Here is a 17,591-nt window from a genome sequence, read left to right as displayed (position 1 = left end):
CCAATGACTTCCACTGCATGAACGAAAAAAAACTGAGCTGTTTCTCAAATGATCTTCTTTTATATTCCATAGTTTATGTTAGGCCGTGGTAGCCTAAACGTTTAAGTGCAACAAATTTTATGTTGAATCTAAAATATTTCTTTCTAAAGCTACTATTTATAATGTGTACTTAATACTTTCTCATTTAACACAAAAATAGCATTAAATAATCTTTTGGGGGTATTTTCACAGACAATTGTAATTTGCGATTAATTAGATTAATTAATCGACACATCATGTAATTAAGAAATCATTCTAATATGCTGATTTATTATCAGTGCTGGAAACTGTTGTGCTGCTTAATATTTCTTTGGAACCTGTGATACTTTTTTTCAGGATTCTTTGATGAATAAAAAGTTAAAAAGAAGAGCATTTATTTAAAATAGAAATCTTTTCTAACAATATAGACTACCGTTCAAATGTTTGGGGTCAGTACATTTTTATTCTTTCTTTTTTTGAAAGAAATTTAAACTTTTATTCAGCAAGGATGTGTTAAATTGATAAGTAATAGCAAAGATTTATATTGTTAGAAAAGATTTATATTTTGAATAAATGCTGTTTTAATTAACTTTTTAAAAGGAAACTTTTTAAAATATTATTCTAATATTTTGAGATACTGGATTTTTGACTTTCATGAGCTGTAAGATCTAATCATCAAAATTAAAACAAAAAACTTTTGAAATGTTTTACTTTACATGTATGAATCAAGAAAATAGCAAAGTTTCACTTTTTGTAATGTTACAAAAAAAAGAACTTTTTGATATTCTAATATTTTGAGATGCACCTGTATGTATGTATGCATGTATGTATATATATATATATATATATATATATATAAATAAAGGTATCAAATGGCTTTGAGCTACTTTTACAGTGCTTTTTTGTCAAAGACATCCTCTTTTGTGTTCCACTGAATAAAATCAAACAAACAGGTTGGGATTAACATAAAGGTGAATAAATAATGTAAAGTATTTGTGTGAACTATCCCTTCAGAGCATCTTTGAAGCATTCATCATGAGTTTGAACTTGCAGGAAAAATTCTACAGAAGTCAGTGCTGCCACAATGGTTCCATGGGAACTTAGTGCAACTGATTCATTCAAGATGAGGCAATAACCAAAAATGTGTGCTGTTCAGCTTTCGTCTGAAAGAAGAAAGTCATATACACCTAGGATGCATCGGGGGTGAGTAAAACGCAGCCTAATTTTCATTTTTGGCTGAACTAACCCTTTAAGAAACATGCAGAGTAATTATAATGTTCCATGAAGAACCAAAACCAATGAAACTTGCATTTCAATTGCCTGGGGTCAAAATATTTCTAGAAATACTGCAGAAACAGCAATCGAAAAGTTTTGTTTTACCCGGTGTTGCAACCTCCATCTGAATGCGTGGAACTGGATACGTCTGCGAGAAAAAAGGGATTCTTGAGTCATACGTGACATTAAACGTTCAGATTCCATGTAAATGTGCGCCAAGTAATTCTACTCCACTTAAAGTTTTGAAGTTGAAAGTATATATTTAATATATTTTTTTATATATATATTTTAGTAATATATTTTTTTTTTAGGATTCCATGATGAATTGAAAGTCCAAAAACACCATTTATATATAATATAGAATTTTTGGTAACATAATTTATAAATGTCTTTGAATATATATATATATATATATATAATTTTTTTTTTACTCAGATTTTTGAACAGTGTATATGCCAAAGTTTAGGGATTTGAGCAATATTAATAGTGATGCATGCTAATAACTTGGTGCACCTTTAATATAATACAACTAAACAACTGAACAACATATCTTTTAGGTTCTCTATACACGGCACAAGAAGCACACAGAGAATTGAAAGTAGAGACCTGCACTCCCGCGGGAGTACCGCGGGACCCAACGCAACAGGGTGCAGCAACTCTTGATGGGCGAGTGCGGGTGTGGGCGGAAAGAGACTCGTGTGTGTGCGGGATGCGGGAGAATAAAATGATTCACGGGACTCCCGCAAAATCGAAATGATCTAAACATAAAGTGTCTAAAACATATATATTGTTATTTATGTGTTGCACAAAAGCAAAAAGAACAACTAATAAGATTAAAATGATTAAAGGGGTCATATGATGCGATTTCAATAGCTAATGGGCTATTTTTGTACAACCTACATTTGTTCTCTCTCTCTCTGCGACACCTTTTCCCTATTGTGTTGTCAATGTTAAACGAATTGTATCCTGACAAGACGAATAAAATAATTTTTTTGTAATGTTGTACAAAAATAAAATTTTTGTACATTTTTATTTTCTCTGACACTGTTTTTCCTACTGTGTTGCATAAAATATTAAACTAATTTTGTGTCTTAAGATAATTCATATAAATTCAAGTCAAAGTCAATAAATTCAAGACTCTTGACAAGACGAATAAAATAACATACAATTTTGTGCAGAATACACTTTTATTTGTCAGCCTATCTCTCTTTGTTTCAGTAGCGGAAATATAAATGTGAGATTCTGGAAACAAGATCTAAAATTTAGCGGGAACGGTCGGGTCGGGAAGAAAATTATTGTAAGCGGACAGCGGGTGAACAAAGAGTGAATATATAGCGGGAGCGGAATAGAACCTTGCGGGAGCGGCACTAAAAAAAACAGTCCCACGCAGACCTCTACTCTCAGGATCGGGAAACAGAGTTGAGTTGTCTCAAAACGTCAGTGATAACTCAACTAGGAACTCAGACACCACACCTTAAGATTAAATAACAGAGTTTTGTGGTGTGGAGGATTGTTAACTCACCAGGGAAGACAAACTGTTGTCTATGCTGAAAGTAGTAGGCAGCTATTGAGGGGACAAATAGACAAATGTCCACAAGGAAAAGAGAAAGACCCGGTTAAACAACTAGCTTGTTATGCGTCAGCGAGAGTTACTTAAGCAGATATTAGTAGGTTAGTGTGCATTTATTGAAGAGGTTATTTCTGAGCATTGGAAACAAGAAAGGAGTGCTTAATAATGCTGTGCTACAAAAAGAGTGACATTCTGTAGTGCAGAGGTTTAAATGGGTTTACATGCGGGCGGCAAATAAGATCCTGTGGTATTGGTGTAAACAAGACTAACCTGGGAAGTGAAATCGACTGTCAACGTGACCCTTAGGGGAGGGGTTGGGTGGTGGGGTGGCGTTTGGGGGGTTGCTCTGACCGAAGGGGGCAGGGGAGGAGGGAGTGGAGGAGGTGGTGGAGGAAGGGTTACTACTGGAGTCCAGGTGACTCAGTGATGGAGGGTGGTCCTGAAGGGAGGACACATATCTTAAAAAATATTTTCCAAAAAACAACCAAATAAGGTGCAAACATGGATGTTTGAATCAATTAAATTGCCCCTATTATGCCATTTTTAAGGTTGCTAATATTGTTTTATGAGTCTTCTAAAACAGGTTTATATGCATGCAAGGTCAAAAAACACGTTAGTTTTCTCAAAAAATAGATTTAATTTTACCTCATTTCTAAATGATTCGTAAACGACTCATGTGAAGAAGTTCAAAGAATCAGTCTCTCTAAACCCCTCCTTTCCGTGAGCCCTCACTGCTGTGATTGGTCAGATGGCGCAGTCCTTTGTGATTGGTCCAGAGCCGTAAAGAGAGATTGGCTCTGGATTGGTCTACCGCGTACAGCGCGTGACGGAAACGAAACGCCCATTGCCATGACAGAATGACAGCCCTGGAGACTTGTCAATACATAGAAAAATGGTATCGATTGTACCTTACCAATTCGAGCCGGAGTCTGATGACGAAATGGTTGAACTGGCTGATCTACAAGAGACTGATTCACAAGCACGACTGGAGCAGGACGTTTCTCAGTGGTAAGTGTCAAGTGTTAACAAGTTTGTGGAAATTATAAGATGTGATAAAACAAATCTACTCTCACAGCGTAGGATACAGAGTCTTTTCGACATGATGTTAACCACACAGAAATTTTACTGTGTTTGTGGGCGGGCAAGTTGGCGACGTAGAACGTGGGCGGACATTATGCAAATGTGTTACTTCGTGACGTAGAGCCGTAACAGAATAAGATTTGAATTCCTGACGACTCGTTTAGGCGATTGCGAGCCGACTCTTTTTTTTGATAGACAATAACTTTATTTATCGTGCACTGTCGGCTTCACAACTTTGCAGATAGTTTATTTTCACATACAGCTACATGACACACTGCATGAAAGGTAATATTCGAAAAGGCATAATAGGGGCACTTTAAGACATTTTATAAAATAGCATTTCAATGACAAATCTTATAGGTAGTCACTAGCATCATAAAATGAAATTGTAAAAATAAATATAAAGATATAAAAATAATGTATTTTTAAAATAAAATAAAAATATAGGATATAAAAATGGATGTTTGAAACAAGTATGCCATATTATAAAATAGCGTTTCAATAAATCCTATGGGTACTCACAATTTATTTTTTAATTATTTTATTTATATGATATGATTTATTATTTATTTACTTTATATAATCTTAATAATACTAATAATTTTCCTTACTACTATGTAACATAAAAATCTTACAGTATTTTAAAATAATAATTACATACTTCATTGGCAATCACTAGCATCACCAAATGAAATTGCAAAATAAATGAAAAAAATAATTTTCCTAAATTATTATCATTTATACTACTACTACTACTACTACTACTATTACTACTACTATCCCAAAAGAATTATTTACTATTACTATTATTATTATAATCTAAAAAAAAGCTAGTATGGTGTGACTCTCAACTTCCTTGTTTGTGTGGTTTGCTACATGCCTTTTTGTTTACTGCTTTCGGTAATGTTCCGTACTGCTGAGACTCTGCCGGTCGATCAACCTGGTTATTGATATCTGACGGTACTGACTCTGTTCTTCTAATCTTGTTTGGAACTGAAAAAAAAAAGAACTTTAGATCATCTGCAAAGCTGTCTGAATATACAGTATACTACATCTTGTACAAAAAAAAATCTTACATTGTGCAAATGAAATCCTGCACTTAGGGGCCTCTTTGGTACATTTATTGTGGCACTTCACCCTAAAAGAGATGGAAGCAAACGTTAGCAGGAAGATACTGGGAAATCAGATGTGGTTTTCCTAAAAACAATCCTGTGTTTGCTTACTTGCAATGTTTGCATTTAACACCAAACATCATGTTCTTCTTGCACACCTGACACGTCTGAGACAACCAGGACTTGGTGGAAAACCTTTAAGGAGGCACAATAAGAAAGCCAGTGTCAGTTGTGTTGGAAGTTGAAAGACAAACACGGATGTAAGAATGAAAACAAGCAAAAGTTCAATGGTCAGTACCTGTGTGTGACATCCAGACCAATATCCTTCCTCATGATTAGCGGAGAGCTTCCGTGGGATGCAACATTATCTATATGATGTGAAAGAAAGACAGATTGTACTCAAAATGGATTAAAATTTAGTTTAGTGTTAGCATCTCTAAGCTTTAGAGTTGACTGGATGAATTGTTCACTGCAGTGCATTCTGGGAATGAACAGTATGTGTAAAGCTGGCTTTAGCCAAATCAACATATTTCATGAGCAAACATAATGCAGATGTCTAACTGTAGCCTCATCTGAAGTGCACCTACAGTATGATGATCTAGGTAGGGAGCTCACTAAGTTTTGGAACACACAAACTTGACGTTTACTAAAAAGCACTTACTTCTTACACCCGTGGGATCTCCCAGGTGACTGGGGGTGTTTGGTAGGATGCAGGGGGAACGGACAGACAACAGTGGTGACCGTGAGGGCGAGTCTTCCCAGCCGTTTCCTCCACCATTTACCTGCACGTTCAGAAGCGGCTTGTTTTTCTTCCCGCTCCTGCAGGCAAAAGGGCACAAGTCAACATATGATCTTGGTAGCTGACATTAGTGTGATATGCTATACTCCATTTAAATAGCATTTTGGTGTTTTTGTAAATTAAATGATAAAATAATGAATAATTAAAATAAATAATTAGAACAATAAATAGTTATCATTATAATAACAATTCATTAATTTAATTTAATTATTAAAAATTACTTTGGCATTCAGCTTTTATGACCTCATATTACCCAAGATACTACATGAATGGAACATTTGAACATAAAACAATCATTTTTACACTGCAGAACTATTTAATATGAACTTGTGTAAAACAAAAAGCATTTTACAATGTAACCTAAAATCATTAAGACTCATCACCTGCAACCATTCATTGGAATTATTACAATGCAGCCAATTATAATTCCCAGAAAGCTCTCATAATGACTCGCTCTGCACCTCCCAGCGAGAAATCTTTCTATAGTAGTTTAAATAAACACACATCTGCAGCTTGTCCACCACAAATATTTAAAAAATGTGGTGCAAATGCAGGCGTGCAGCTTCACAGGCAGGGAGTTTTTGCGGTGGACTTCAGTTCACACACATATTATGAGGAGGAGGTCCAATCCTGCGGACGTTTATTGGCTCAGAGGAGCGGGAATGATCAAGCACTGGACGCCAGTGAGTCTGAGAAGGGGTCTGACCTCGGCCTTGTGCTAACGGGAAACACTGGGGCTACGTGAAGGGGCGGAAGGACGGGAGTGTTGAACTGCTCTCTAAAACCTGCCTGGAACTGGGCCATCAGTGATCTCAGATGTCACAGCAGTCCACTCCCACAGACCGAACACACACTGGGCAGGTCAACACAGTATGGTACACATATGAACAGTGGGAGCTAAAAGAATATGTAGAACATTTTTTCTAAGAAGGATTTCTTTATTTATGCTGCAGGGCTACAATTCGTTCCAAATTTTTGCTGAGTTAGGCAACATGTTGTTACGAGTAGCAAATGTTGTGCAATTTCTTCTGTGGAACACAAATGGTCAATTTTTTTTTTTTTTTTTATATCCTGTCCAATTTTCTTAGTATAATTAAACTGAATGAGGAATGGGGCTGTCAAAATCCCAAAACGCAAAAAAAAAAAAACACCATGAAAGTATCAAAAGTGTTCCATATGACTTTATTGATATATTAAAAAAAAATCTTAAATGATTCGATAGCTTTGTGGAAACTGTAATTTATACTTTTTTTAGTGCTGTCAAACGATTAATCGCATCAAAAATAAAAGTTTTTGTTTACATAATATATGTATGTGTACTGTGTATATTTATTTTGTATATATAAATACACACATATACAGTATATATTTTGGAAATTTTTAAATGCATATACATTTATATATTTATATTCTTGTATTTTATATTATAGGCTATATAAATATATCTAATATATAAACAACATATTTTTCTTATATATATATATATACACATGCATGTGTTTGTATTTATATATACATAATAAGTATACACAGCACACACATATATTATGTAAATAAAAACTTATTTTGGATGCGATTAATCGTGATTAATCGTTTGACAGCACTCATTTAAAAAAAATCTCTGATAGATTCATTAAGTCACAGTGGAAAAGGAAGATTATAAATCTCAGTTTGTTCCTCACACAAATATGTCATATGGATTTTGAAGACTTGGAATAAAATGCATAAATCATATGGATACCATTTACGATATCTAATGGTACTTTTGCATAATTTTTGAAATTTGAAATCTCAGGTGCAATTCATTGTAACTATGAAAAAATCCAACCAGCATTGAGGAATCAAAGTCAGGTTTGAGGCAACATGAGGGTGACTAATATTAATACTAAATACTAGGGCTGCAACAACTAATCGATAAAATCGATTATCATCGATTATGAAAATCATCGACAACGATTCTCATTATCGATTAATCGGGTCTGCCCACAGTGCACGTCCAATGGAGTTTACATACTTGTCCAACTTCAGCCGGTCGCGTCAAATTAAAGATCGGCCAACTAATCGATTATCAAAATAATCGTTAGTTGCAGCCCTACTAAATACGATGACAGAATATTCATTTCAAACCATGAAATTGTGATTATGAGTGTAAAAGAGTCTTAGTCAAAATTCTTAGTCAAGTTTAAAATGAAATGTCAGCATACAGTATATTTCTGTGCAGTTTCAATTCTGTATGTTGCTGTTAACGCTGGCACTAATTCTTATGGTTTGAAGAGGCCTCGCTTATTCTTCAGATTTTATCTACACCCTTCAGATGAATATATTCCATTCCCATCATCACTGCATTACTGCATGACTTTATCATGTGGTAAGTGTTTCTGAGAATCTGACATCATGTTTATAGTATTAGGTTGCATCAGGGAGGAAAAAAAACAATACATAACACAGGCTAATGGTCAAACAGATGTATTTTGGTTACAGATAGCGATGACAGCTTCATTATATTTATATACTGAATTGAAATTGGTTTTCTTTCTTGCATATACACTACCTTTTGAAAGTTTGGTGTCAGTACTTTATTTATTTATTTTTTTAATTAATACTTATATTCAGCAAGGATGCACTCACTTGATGACAGTAAGGACATTTCTAATGTTACAAAAGATTTCTAGTTTTAAATAAATGGCATTCTTTTGATCAAAGAATGCTGAATAGAAATTTATCACAGTTTCCACAAAAATATTATACAGTAAAAATGTTTTTCAACATTGAAAAGAATCAGAAATGTTACTTGAGCAGCAAATCAGCTTATTAGAATGATTTCTGAAGGATCATGTGACACTGAAGACTGGAGTAATAGCTGCTGAAAATTCAACTTTGCATCACAGGAATAAGTTACATTTTTAAATATATTAAAATGGGAAACAGTTATCTTAAATTGCAATAATATTTCACAATATTACTGCTTTATTATATTTTTGATAAAATAAATGCAGTCTTGGTGAACATAAGAGATTTAAAAAAAAAAAAAAAAACATTTTACAGGAGCAAAACTTTTGAACAGTAGTGTATCCGCATGCTGAATTGTGATTGGTCAGTTTTCTTTGCATCTATTTATAGCCACAGAATAACTTTGTGTGAATTTCTGTTTGTAGCGGATTTACGACTGGACACTTTTTTGTTATTACAAAAACAAAAGCAGGTCTGATATGGCATATCATTTACACAAAACCAGTGCTTCCTTCAGCAATTTCTGAAATGCATATCTAGTTTGCAGTCAAATATTTGCAATGGTAAAATAGCAAAACTTGCTTCAATCTAGACAGTCCCTTTTAAAGACACCATAAAGCCCAGCAGCAGACTCACATAAATCAATACCGTCATACTTGACATTTGACATCATTCAGCTGTCAAAATAAACATTTTTGAAGCAAACTCTGAGAAGAGATCATCATGCCATGAAGTAATATATCCATAAATAAAATATTATTCAGTGCTGAACTTACTTCTTGGGTGTAGGGTCATCGATCCGGTTGGCCAGTTGGCTCTGGCTCTTGCTGTGTGTGAGGGTGATGTTTGGCAGGAGGTTTAGCAGCTTACGGGATGGAGGTGGTGGAGTTCGTGGGGGCTTTAGTTTGCCATACCTTCTCGGTGGCGGTGTGACTGGAGGGGTGGACAGCAGCCCGGGGGTGCAGCGGTTCAGCTGCGGGGAGGATGAAAAAGGGTCCGTCAGCCCATCACAGTGAGGGTGGACGATTGTAGGGAAGTCCGTTGAGGGTAGAGCAGAAACAGAGACACAGGAACGAGGGGCAGGCAAAGCAGAAGGAGGGGGCCAGCTGGTTGGGCTGGGACTGTAAGACTGATGTGCACGCATAGAACAAGACAGCGGGTCAACAGAGGTACTGTCACGGTGAGCGGGTTCTGCTATCCACGGGATGCCCTCTTTCTTAAGTGCTGCACCTAAAACAGAAAGAGTGAGAGACAATTCAGAAGAAGGTGGATGATCAATGCAGGGCTCCAGACCTTAATTAAAGTGATTGCTTACCAGTGTAATTTTAGTGTTATTTATATCATTTTATAGTATTTAATACTATTTTGAATGAGCTTCATTTTTATATTTTTAGTTTTAATTTAAGTTATGGTAATTTTGTGCATGTAATTTCTATTCATTTTCTATATTTCTATTTAGTTTTAATTAACTTTTATTTAAGTTTTAGTTTTAGAATTTTAGTACTTCAACTTAGTTAGTTGCCAAGGCAATATTTATTTTTATTTTAGTTTATGTTTTATTATATTAAATTAAATGAATGAATAGTATTTTAACTTTTATAACAACCATAACAACCGTTGTTCACAAATGTGATCAAAATTAAACTTTTGCGATAATAATTTAAAATCTAGCTGCCATTGGCGATGGTCTGGAAAACTTTGTGTGCCGCCATATATGGTATTGTCAAATATCAATTCATAAGTATCTTATCATCATGCATTTTACTACATATTAAAATGTAATTTATTCATGTAATGCCAAAGTTGAATTTTCAGCTTTATGTCAGTCTCTGGTGTCACATGATCCGTCAGAAATCATTATAATATTCTGATGTGGTGCTCAAGAAAGATTTTATTTTTATTTTTTTAAGACTTATATTGAAAACAGTTTTACCTCTAATTATTTTTGTGGAAACATTGACACTTCAGGATTCTCTGGATAGAAAGCACAAAAGAAGAGTATTTATTTGAAATAAAAAATATTTTGTAAAATAATAAAAGTCATTATAAAATGCATCCTTGCTGAATAAAAGTTTTTTTTTTTTTTACTAATTTGTCTACTTTTTTTTTTTTTTACTTACATTATCGTATACTTTATTCTAAAATACTAAAATGGCCAACAGCTAGAATCTGAGCCTAGAGCAGGAAGTCCTAGTGTTTTTGAAGAGTGTAAGGAGCAAGGAGTCAGCAGTCACCTGTGTCAGTAGCGCTCTTGAGACAGGAGAGGGCAGCGGTGATGCGGGAACACTCCTCACTGCTAGAGCCCAGTCTTTTCATGGTGTCTTCCACCTGCACACTGGACATTTGCAGCAGAGCATCCAGAGACAGCTTCACAGGGACTGCCTGGAAGACAGAAGAAGCATTAATCATGGCATAGGCAGAAAGGGACACTGGTGATTAATTGCGCATTATTCATCATCATACATCTAAACTGATAGCACTGACTCAATGACTCAGTATTATCTTATTTGGCCAGTATTTGATCAGTCTATGGTATTTCTGTGGCTGTAAACAGACAGAATGGAGTCTATATACTGTACTAATTAGAGAAAGATTAGGTGATAAAGCCCCCTGGAATCCCCCCGCCGCCACTAAGACTGCTGGCATCTCGTGGCACCAGACTGAGCCAGTGTCCAGATACCAGTTTTCTTTCTCTATCCGCCTGTCTCTGTTCCATTCCTCCACCCTACAACATTCCTGCACTCTTTGGCGTCTCCCTGCCATATTTCAATTCTCACCCAAAACACACACACACACACACACACACACACACTCTTACTCAAATGCATGACTGAGAAGCTGCCCAGCAACAGTTGTAGTTGTGGTCAGTGTAGTCTCCATGGTAAATGAATAGATGAGGCCCTTTGGTCTAAAGGATCAAGGGAGGTACAAAAAGTCTATCGACAGACAAAATGGGGTGAATAAGATTCATCAATACAAGGTTTTGATTATATAGCACACATCAACGTACAGCGGTTTGAGATTGTGGAGTCAAACGTTGGTAATTAACAAAATGGACAAATGAGGTGAACAGCAATGCTTGTGTGTCTGGTCCAGGGGACTCTTACTACCACTGCTGTGTTTACTGATAGCAGGGATATATGTGTGTGTGTGTTTCACACAAAGCTACTGTATATAAGATACACTTCAAGGACACAGCTGATAATTAAACGTTGTGGAAGGTTTTCCATTTCCCAAAGTTACCCTCCCTGAGTGACCCTGGATTGAGAGGACACTCTGAATTTCCGATCAAATTTTCATCTCCAACACTCTTTACTCCATGCAAAAATCACACACTTTCATTTCACACTATTCACTGTCATCAATCAAATGATAGAACCAAAACTAAAGGTTGTAATATATAATACATCAGTGTTGCTATTGATAACTACAATTAATTTTAAAAAAGTATAGTAATACAAAAAAGTTGAAATAAAATAAAATAGAAATATTAGATGAAAATGTTTCATTTAAAAAAAAACTTGAAAAACTTAACTAAATAAGTTTAACAAATTTACAAACAAAAATAGAAATAAATTAAAGCTTAGCAGAAATATAAAAGCAATAAAGATGGCAAAAGCATCTAAAATTACTGAAACTAAAATAAAACTAAAAATATAAAAATAGAAGCTACTATATAAAAATCAAAATATTAATAAATATTATAATAGTTTATAAACAATACTAAAAAATAACACTGGACTATACAAATATTCATATAAATATACAGCTGTTTCACTTTAAAAGAAAAAAGTATCCGCTGTATGCAAAGTGATCCCAATGTCTCTGGAAATGAAGATTACATTGCCTTTAAAATAAAGACACCAAAAGAAAAGTTAAAAACCAAAATCTAAAAGGATACATAGAGATCTTTAATACTTCTGGAGTTACGGCAATGCAAGCATTGTGGGGGAAAAAGTGCAGAAAAGTGCCTTTTTTTCCCTTTTATTTTTGAACTGTCACCATTGGCATTCAGAAAAAAATATTAGCAAAATCAAAAATGTGAGCTGAGGACGTTTTTGAAATTTGGTTGATTTGACACGGAATGACCCAAATATATTTTAATATATTTAAAATGTATTTAGTCTGTAATAAAAAAAATATTAAAAAAAATATTTAATTAAAATATTTAAAAGAAAAAAAAAGAAAAAAAGAAGATGAAGGTATATCCCCATTTACACACGTAATTGTGTTTGTATGAGGTGGGTGGGTGTAATACAGCACATCATAAACAAGTTAAACGGCCTTTTAAATGACAAGCATGACACTCAGAGGAATGGAAATCTCCCAGCATCCTCATGGAGACTTCCTTTATGAACAAGAGCCAGAGATCTGAATTAAGAGCACAGATCTCTTCTCAACAAATACTATAGTCTAAAAAATACAACCCAGCACTGGGTAAAATATGGACAAACCCAGCTATTGGGTGGTTTTGACCCAGCGGTTGGGTTACTGCCCAGAAGGTTGGGTTAAACATCTAACCCAAGTGTCGGTTGAAAACAACCCAATCGCTGGGTTTGTCCATATTTTACCCAGCGCTGAGTTGTATTTAACCCAGCATTTTTTTTTAGAGTGGACAACATCATCCACTCATTTAGCCTACAGCTGAAAGAACACAAAACTAAAATCAACTTAAGCCGAGTCTAAATCAAACCAACAAGCATAATCTCTACACAAACATACAGTAACATGAATAGCCTAATTATTTATCTACTGGAAATATTATTTATGTTTATTCTCTCTTCTGTCATTCAGAAAACACAACATAATGCATAATGAGAGTGCAAAATGCACCTCTTGGTTGCTCTATACGACATATATACGTCCAAGTTAATAAGTACGTGAATTACTGTGTTAAAACAGACAAGCTGGGGCAGAGAGCAGGTGAAATGACACATACGGATACCGAGGTGATGTCTGAACATGTCTTCTACCTGAGTTCATGAGCTGGCGTAACAGGGAGCGATGCTCTAAACATAAAAGCAAAACGCAAGACGCAGCATTACGCTAGCTTCCATCCAAACAAACAAACACGCACAGAATTAAAATCACCCAGGTGAGCTCCCCAAACAAATAAGTCCTTATCAGTTACAGTTACTGCTGGCTCTGTCAGTAAAGCTTCACATGAAACTACAATCAAACAGAAAAAGTGTGACAGTGGGTGCTTACAAATGAAATAAACAGATAAAAATCACCAAGCCGCCCTCAACAAAACTCTTCAGTGGAATTTCAACTTGATAAGTATCTCAAACAAATGGCAAACGAGGAATTTCCTCACAAGCTTGTGAGTCTGACATGAGCCTGATGTGTTCAAATATAGCGTTAGCAGATATCTGCCGTTGGTAATTCCGTTTGCAGACTTTCTATGACCACAGAGGCTTGCATGCAGGCAGGAAACCGACAAACATCAAAAACAAAACACAGTTGACAAAGTCTTCAAATGAGACTGTAAAACACAAAGCAGTCAAGCTTACTATACCATGAGAGATTCTCCACTGAAGCTGTCCTTTACTAAATCTCATAGCCCAGAAACAACAAACCAAAGTCTCTCCTCAAAGTCTCAAGTCAGTCACGCTGTGAGAGCTGCTCCCTTCCAACCCAAACTTCCCCTCCTACTCGTCCTGTCCCTCCTCCCTTTCCCCACTGTCCCTCCCCTCTATCTCTCTTTCCTATCTGTTAACATGCCTGGGAAATCTCTCCACAGCTCTGGACACTCCTCCTAAAAGCACATGGTCACCAATACAGGCATTTGGTTTCCTGTGTGCAGTATAACATCCCTTCTCTCAACTGAGGATGGGTCATGGTGGTCAACCCAGGGGCATCATGCAACTTTTTATATATAACCAGAGGCATGAATGACTTATATGTTAATGTCAAATTAGTATAGCTTTTCTATTTAGCAAAAAAATAAAAAAAATTGAACTAAACTTGCACCTAAACACCATACATTTTCAATTAGGACATTTTTTAATGGGAAAAAGAACTTATTTCAACAACAGTGGCACAAATTAATTATAATTTCTCCCAGATATAAAATTAAATTGTAAACACTTTTTAAAAAAGTTTTATGTGGCTAAACATAAAAATTATTATTATTTTTTTTTTTTACATTTTTTAAAATTTATTAATAAATAAATAAATACATAGCCAGTAATCACCATGCATCGTCAGCATCCACATTTTGTTTTTGATGAGAAAAAGTGTTATTTTCTGGCACAGTGACAATTTCAACAATTTTTCCCAAAAATTAAATAATAAAATAAAATAAAAATATTTAAAACGGACTTGCCATTCAATAAACTAGTTTGACATTGTTTTCTTACTTTTATTTTTTAGTTTTGCACTCCTAAAAAATGCTACATTTAAGTAAAATAGTTCAAGCGTCTTTCAAGACCCTGCATTCTGATCAAATCTGTTCCTCTTGTGTAAAAGCCCTCTTAAAAAAAACACTTCTAATTGTGGTCAGTTAAACTGCAACCAACCTTATTATACAGGATTTCCTTAAGTCAGGTTATCGAACTACTCTTTCAGGCAACCCACTGACTAGAAGACTTTAAAAATATGCAATTTTGCACCTCTTTAATGTCAGCTCCACAACAGCTAGCTCCACAACAGCTAACTGAGCAGACATCACTGATACCACACAAATTCCACTGTTCTACAAAAAAAAAAAAAAGACTCATTTATGAGGCCATTAACTGAGCAGGATGTCTTTTGACTGTGTGAAACAGAGATTAGTGAGGGTTAGGCTGGCCTAAGACCTTCTTTGACCTGTCACCACACATTTTGTGCATTAGTGCTCATCCTGGGCCGAAAGAGAGGCCACATCAGAGGAACAAAGGAGAGCGAGAGAGTGGCTACAGCACAGGAAACAGAGGTTTGGGTGAGATTGCATTCTGTGCATTAGTGCTCATCCTGGGCCGAAAGAGAGGCCACATCAGAAGAACAAAGGAGAGCGAGAGAGTGGCTACAGCACAGGAAACAGAGGTTTGGGTGAGATTGCATTTGTCACAGACTCTTTTTCTTTCTATCTCTTTCTCTTTATCTTTGCCTTAAGGAAGGCCACTGGTAGATCCACAGGATGTGACCCACAAAAAAATATGACTCAACCACAACCACTCCTGCCTGTGCCCTTTAGACTTATTCAATAACACACTCTGGCATGTTGTGGACTGCCTAAACTCAAATGCTCCAAACCCTGGTTGATTTAAATTAAGCATTATATTCCATAAGCAACTCGCGGTCCAAAATACTACAAAATACAACAAAATACAGCAACAGGAACAAACTGAAAAAAAAACCCAAAACAAATTTGAATGGTGGGTCATGGTTGTTGATCTTATTGAGCAACGGGAAACCCCATCACTGTGGCAGCTGGGAACATCAAGGTATGAGTCACAATAAAAAAAAAAAAATGAATGTGTAAAGACGTCAGCTTGTGACATCAGTTAATACTCACCAACTCTCACAGACACCAGATATGCATATTATGGATCCGTGTTCTTTTAGTATTATTTATATACTATTATGGTTCTTATTCATATTATGAATTAGCTTTTATTTTACATTTTCAGTCGTTTTAATTCTATTTAATTTAATTTGATTTATGTTTAATTTACTTTTATTTCAGTATTATTTTTTAGCTCAGTTTTAGTTTATTCATTTCCACTTATGGTATTTTAGTGCTCCAATTTAAAGCCAAGGCTACATTTCTGTTTTTTTATTTAGTTACAATTTTGAATTTAATATTTAGATTTTAATTTCAGCTTATTTCAGCTTTAATAATGTTAAAATGTTTTTAATAATTTTAGCATTATTTCATGATAATAACTATGATCTATGATCTGAACTATGATCAGATGGTCACAAATAGGACATGACGCTTCCAAAATATTTGGAATGAATGAATGAATGAATGTTTCTGCTTTACATTATATTCCAAACCAAAGTAATAAATAAATATAGCATAAGCACTGCTTCAAGCAAAACTGACTTCATACAAACAGTAAAAAGCACATTAAGACTATAGGTTAAAAAAAAAGCATTATTTCATGATAATAACTATGATCTATGATCTGAACTATGATCAGATGGTCACAAATAGGACATGACGCTTCCAAAATATTTGGAATGAATGAATGAATGAATGTTTCTGCTTTACATTATATTCCAAACCAAAGTAATAAATAAATATAGCATAAGCACTCCTTCAAGCAAAACTGACTTCATACAAACAGTAAAAAGCACATTAAGACTATAGGTTAAAAAAAAAGAGAGTGAAGTTAGTTTTAAAACAAGTGATAGCATCATAAGCTTACAGTTGCTACTTGTGTTTGATATTTAATTATGTAATGCAATGACGTTCAGACATTTAGGTGTGACCTAAATGCCATGAAATCAGAATGATTGAACATGATCAGATATGAAGGGTATGATAGCAGATGGTTTTTTTTTGTAACAGATATGGATATCATCAGTCACAGTCAGGGCCGTGCACAGACCTTTTGAGGGGCATGTGTTAAAAATGAAAAAACAACAAAAAAATAATCCTATTTTATATTTTTACATTAAAAATGTAATCAATATTTTGTTTATTAAAGCCAAGTATAAATCTCATCAAGTTAGTGTTTTTAAGCATTTTACATTTATTCCAAAATAATAATTCAAGGCAGTAACAATTTCAACAATATATTTTATTTGTGAACTTATGTTCAGCTATTCTTTTTAATAGTTAACTTTTAACTATTTTTTTAATTATTCGGATCATAAGGCTGGACGATATGGCCAAAATTGATATCACGATATATTTCTTAATTTCGGTCGATACGATATAATTCCGATATCGATATGAACACTATTTATCTGAAATAGAAATCTTTTGTAACATTATAAATGCCTTTATCATCACTTTTGATCAATTTTAAGCATCCTTGCTAAATAAAAGTATAATTTCTATAATTTCTTTCCC

At 34.7% G+C, this 17,591-nt stretch overlaps 1 protein-coding gene across 4 annotated transcripts in view; it reads right to left on the bottom strand.

The window, feature by feature from the left end:
• LOC107746652 (kinase suppressor of Ras 1-like) overlaps window positions 1–17,591 on the bottom strand; it is a 43,541-nt gene that overhangs the window by 3,982 nt on the left and 21,968 nt on the right. For 3 of the 4 annotated variants that reach the window (XM_016560952.1, XM_016560953.1, XM_016560955.1), the window contains 10 exons: window positions 10,819–10,966; window positions 9,361–9,814; window positions 5,717–5,874; window positions 5,354–5,423; window positions 5,167–5,250; window positions 5,020–5,081; window positions 4,824–4,936; window positions 3,134–3,302; window positions 2,816–2,857; window positions 1,399–1,441 (listed from right to left, as the gene is read on the bottom strand). In XM_016560952.1, coding sequence (XP_016416438.1) covers window positions 1,399–1,441; window positions 2,816–2,857; window positions 3,134–3,302; window positions 4,824–4,936; window positions 5,020–5,081; window positions 5,167–5,250; window positions 5,354–5,423; window positions 5,717–5,874; window positions 9,361–9,814; window positions 10,819–10,966 — 1,343 coding nt within the window. Of the gene's footprint in view, window positions 1–1,398; window positions 1,442–2,815; window positions 2,858–3,133; window positions 3,303–4,823; window positions 4,937–5,019; window positions 5,082–5,166; window positions 5,251–5,353; window positions 5,424–5,716; window positions 5,875–9,360; window positions 9,815–10,818; window positions 10,967–14,102; window positions 14,201–17,591 lie in introns of those variants that run through there. The other variant, XM_016560954.1, reaches the window with a different exon arrangement.

Source organism: Sinocyclocheilus rhinocerous, unplaced genomic scaffold, assembly GCF_001515625.1.
Source record: "Sinocyclocheilus rhinocerous isolate Xijiao unplaced genomic scaffold, SAMN03320098_v1.1 scaffold259, whole genome shotgun sequence".
NCBI lineage: Eukaryota > Metazoa > Chordata > Actinopteri > Cypriniformes > Cyprinidae > Sinocyclocheilus > Sinocyclocheilus rhinocerous.
The sequence above is the reverse complement of the archived record's forward strand: the minus strand, read 5'-3'. Positions and strand labels throughout refer to the sequence as shown.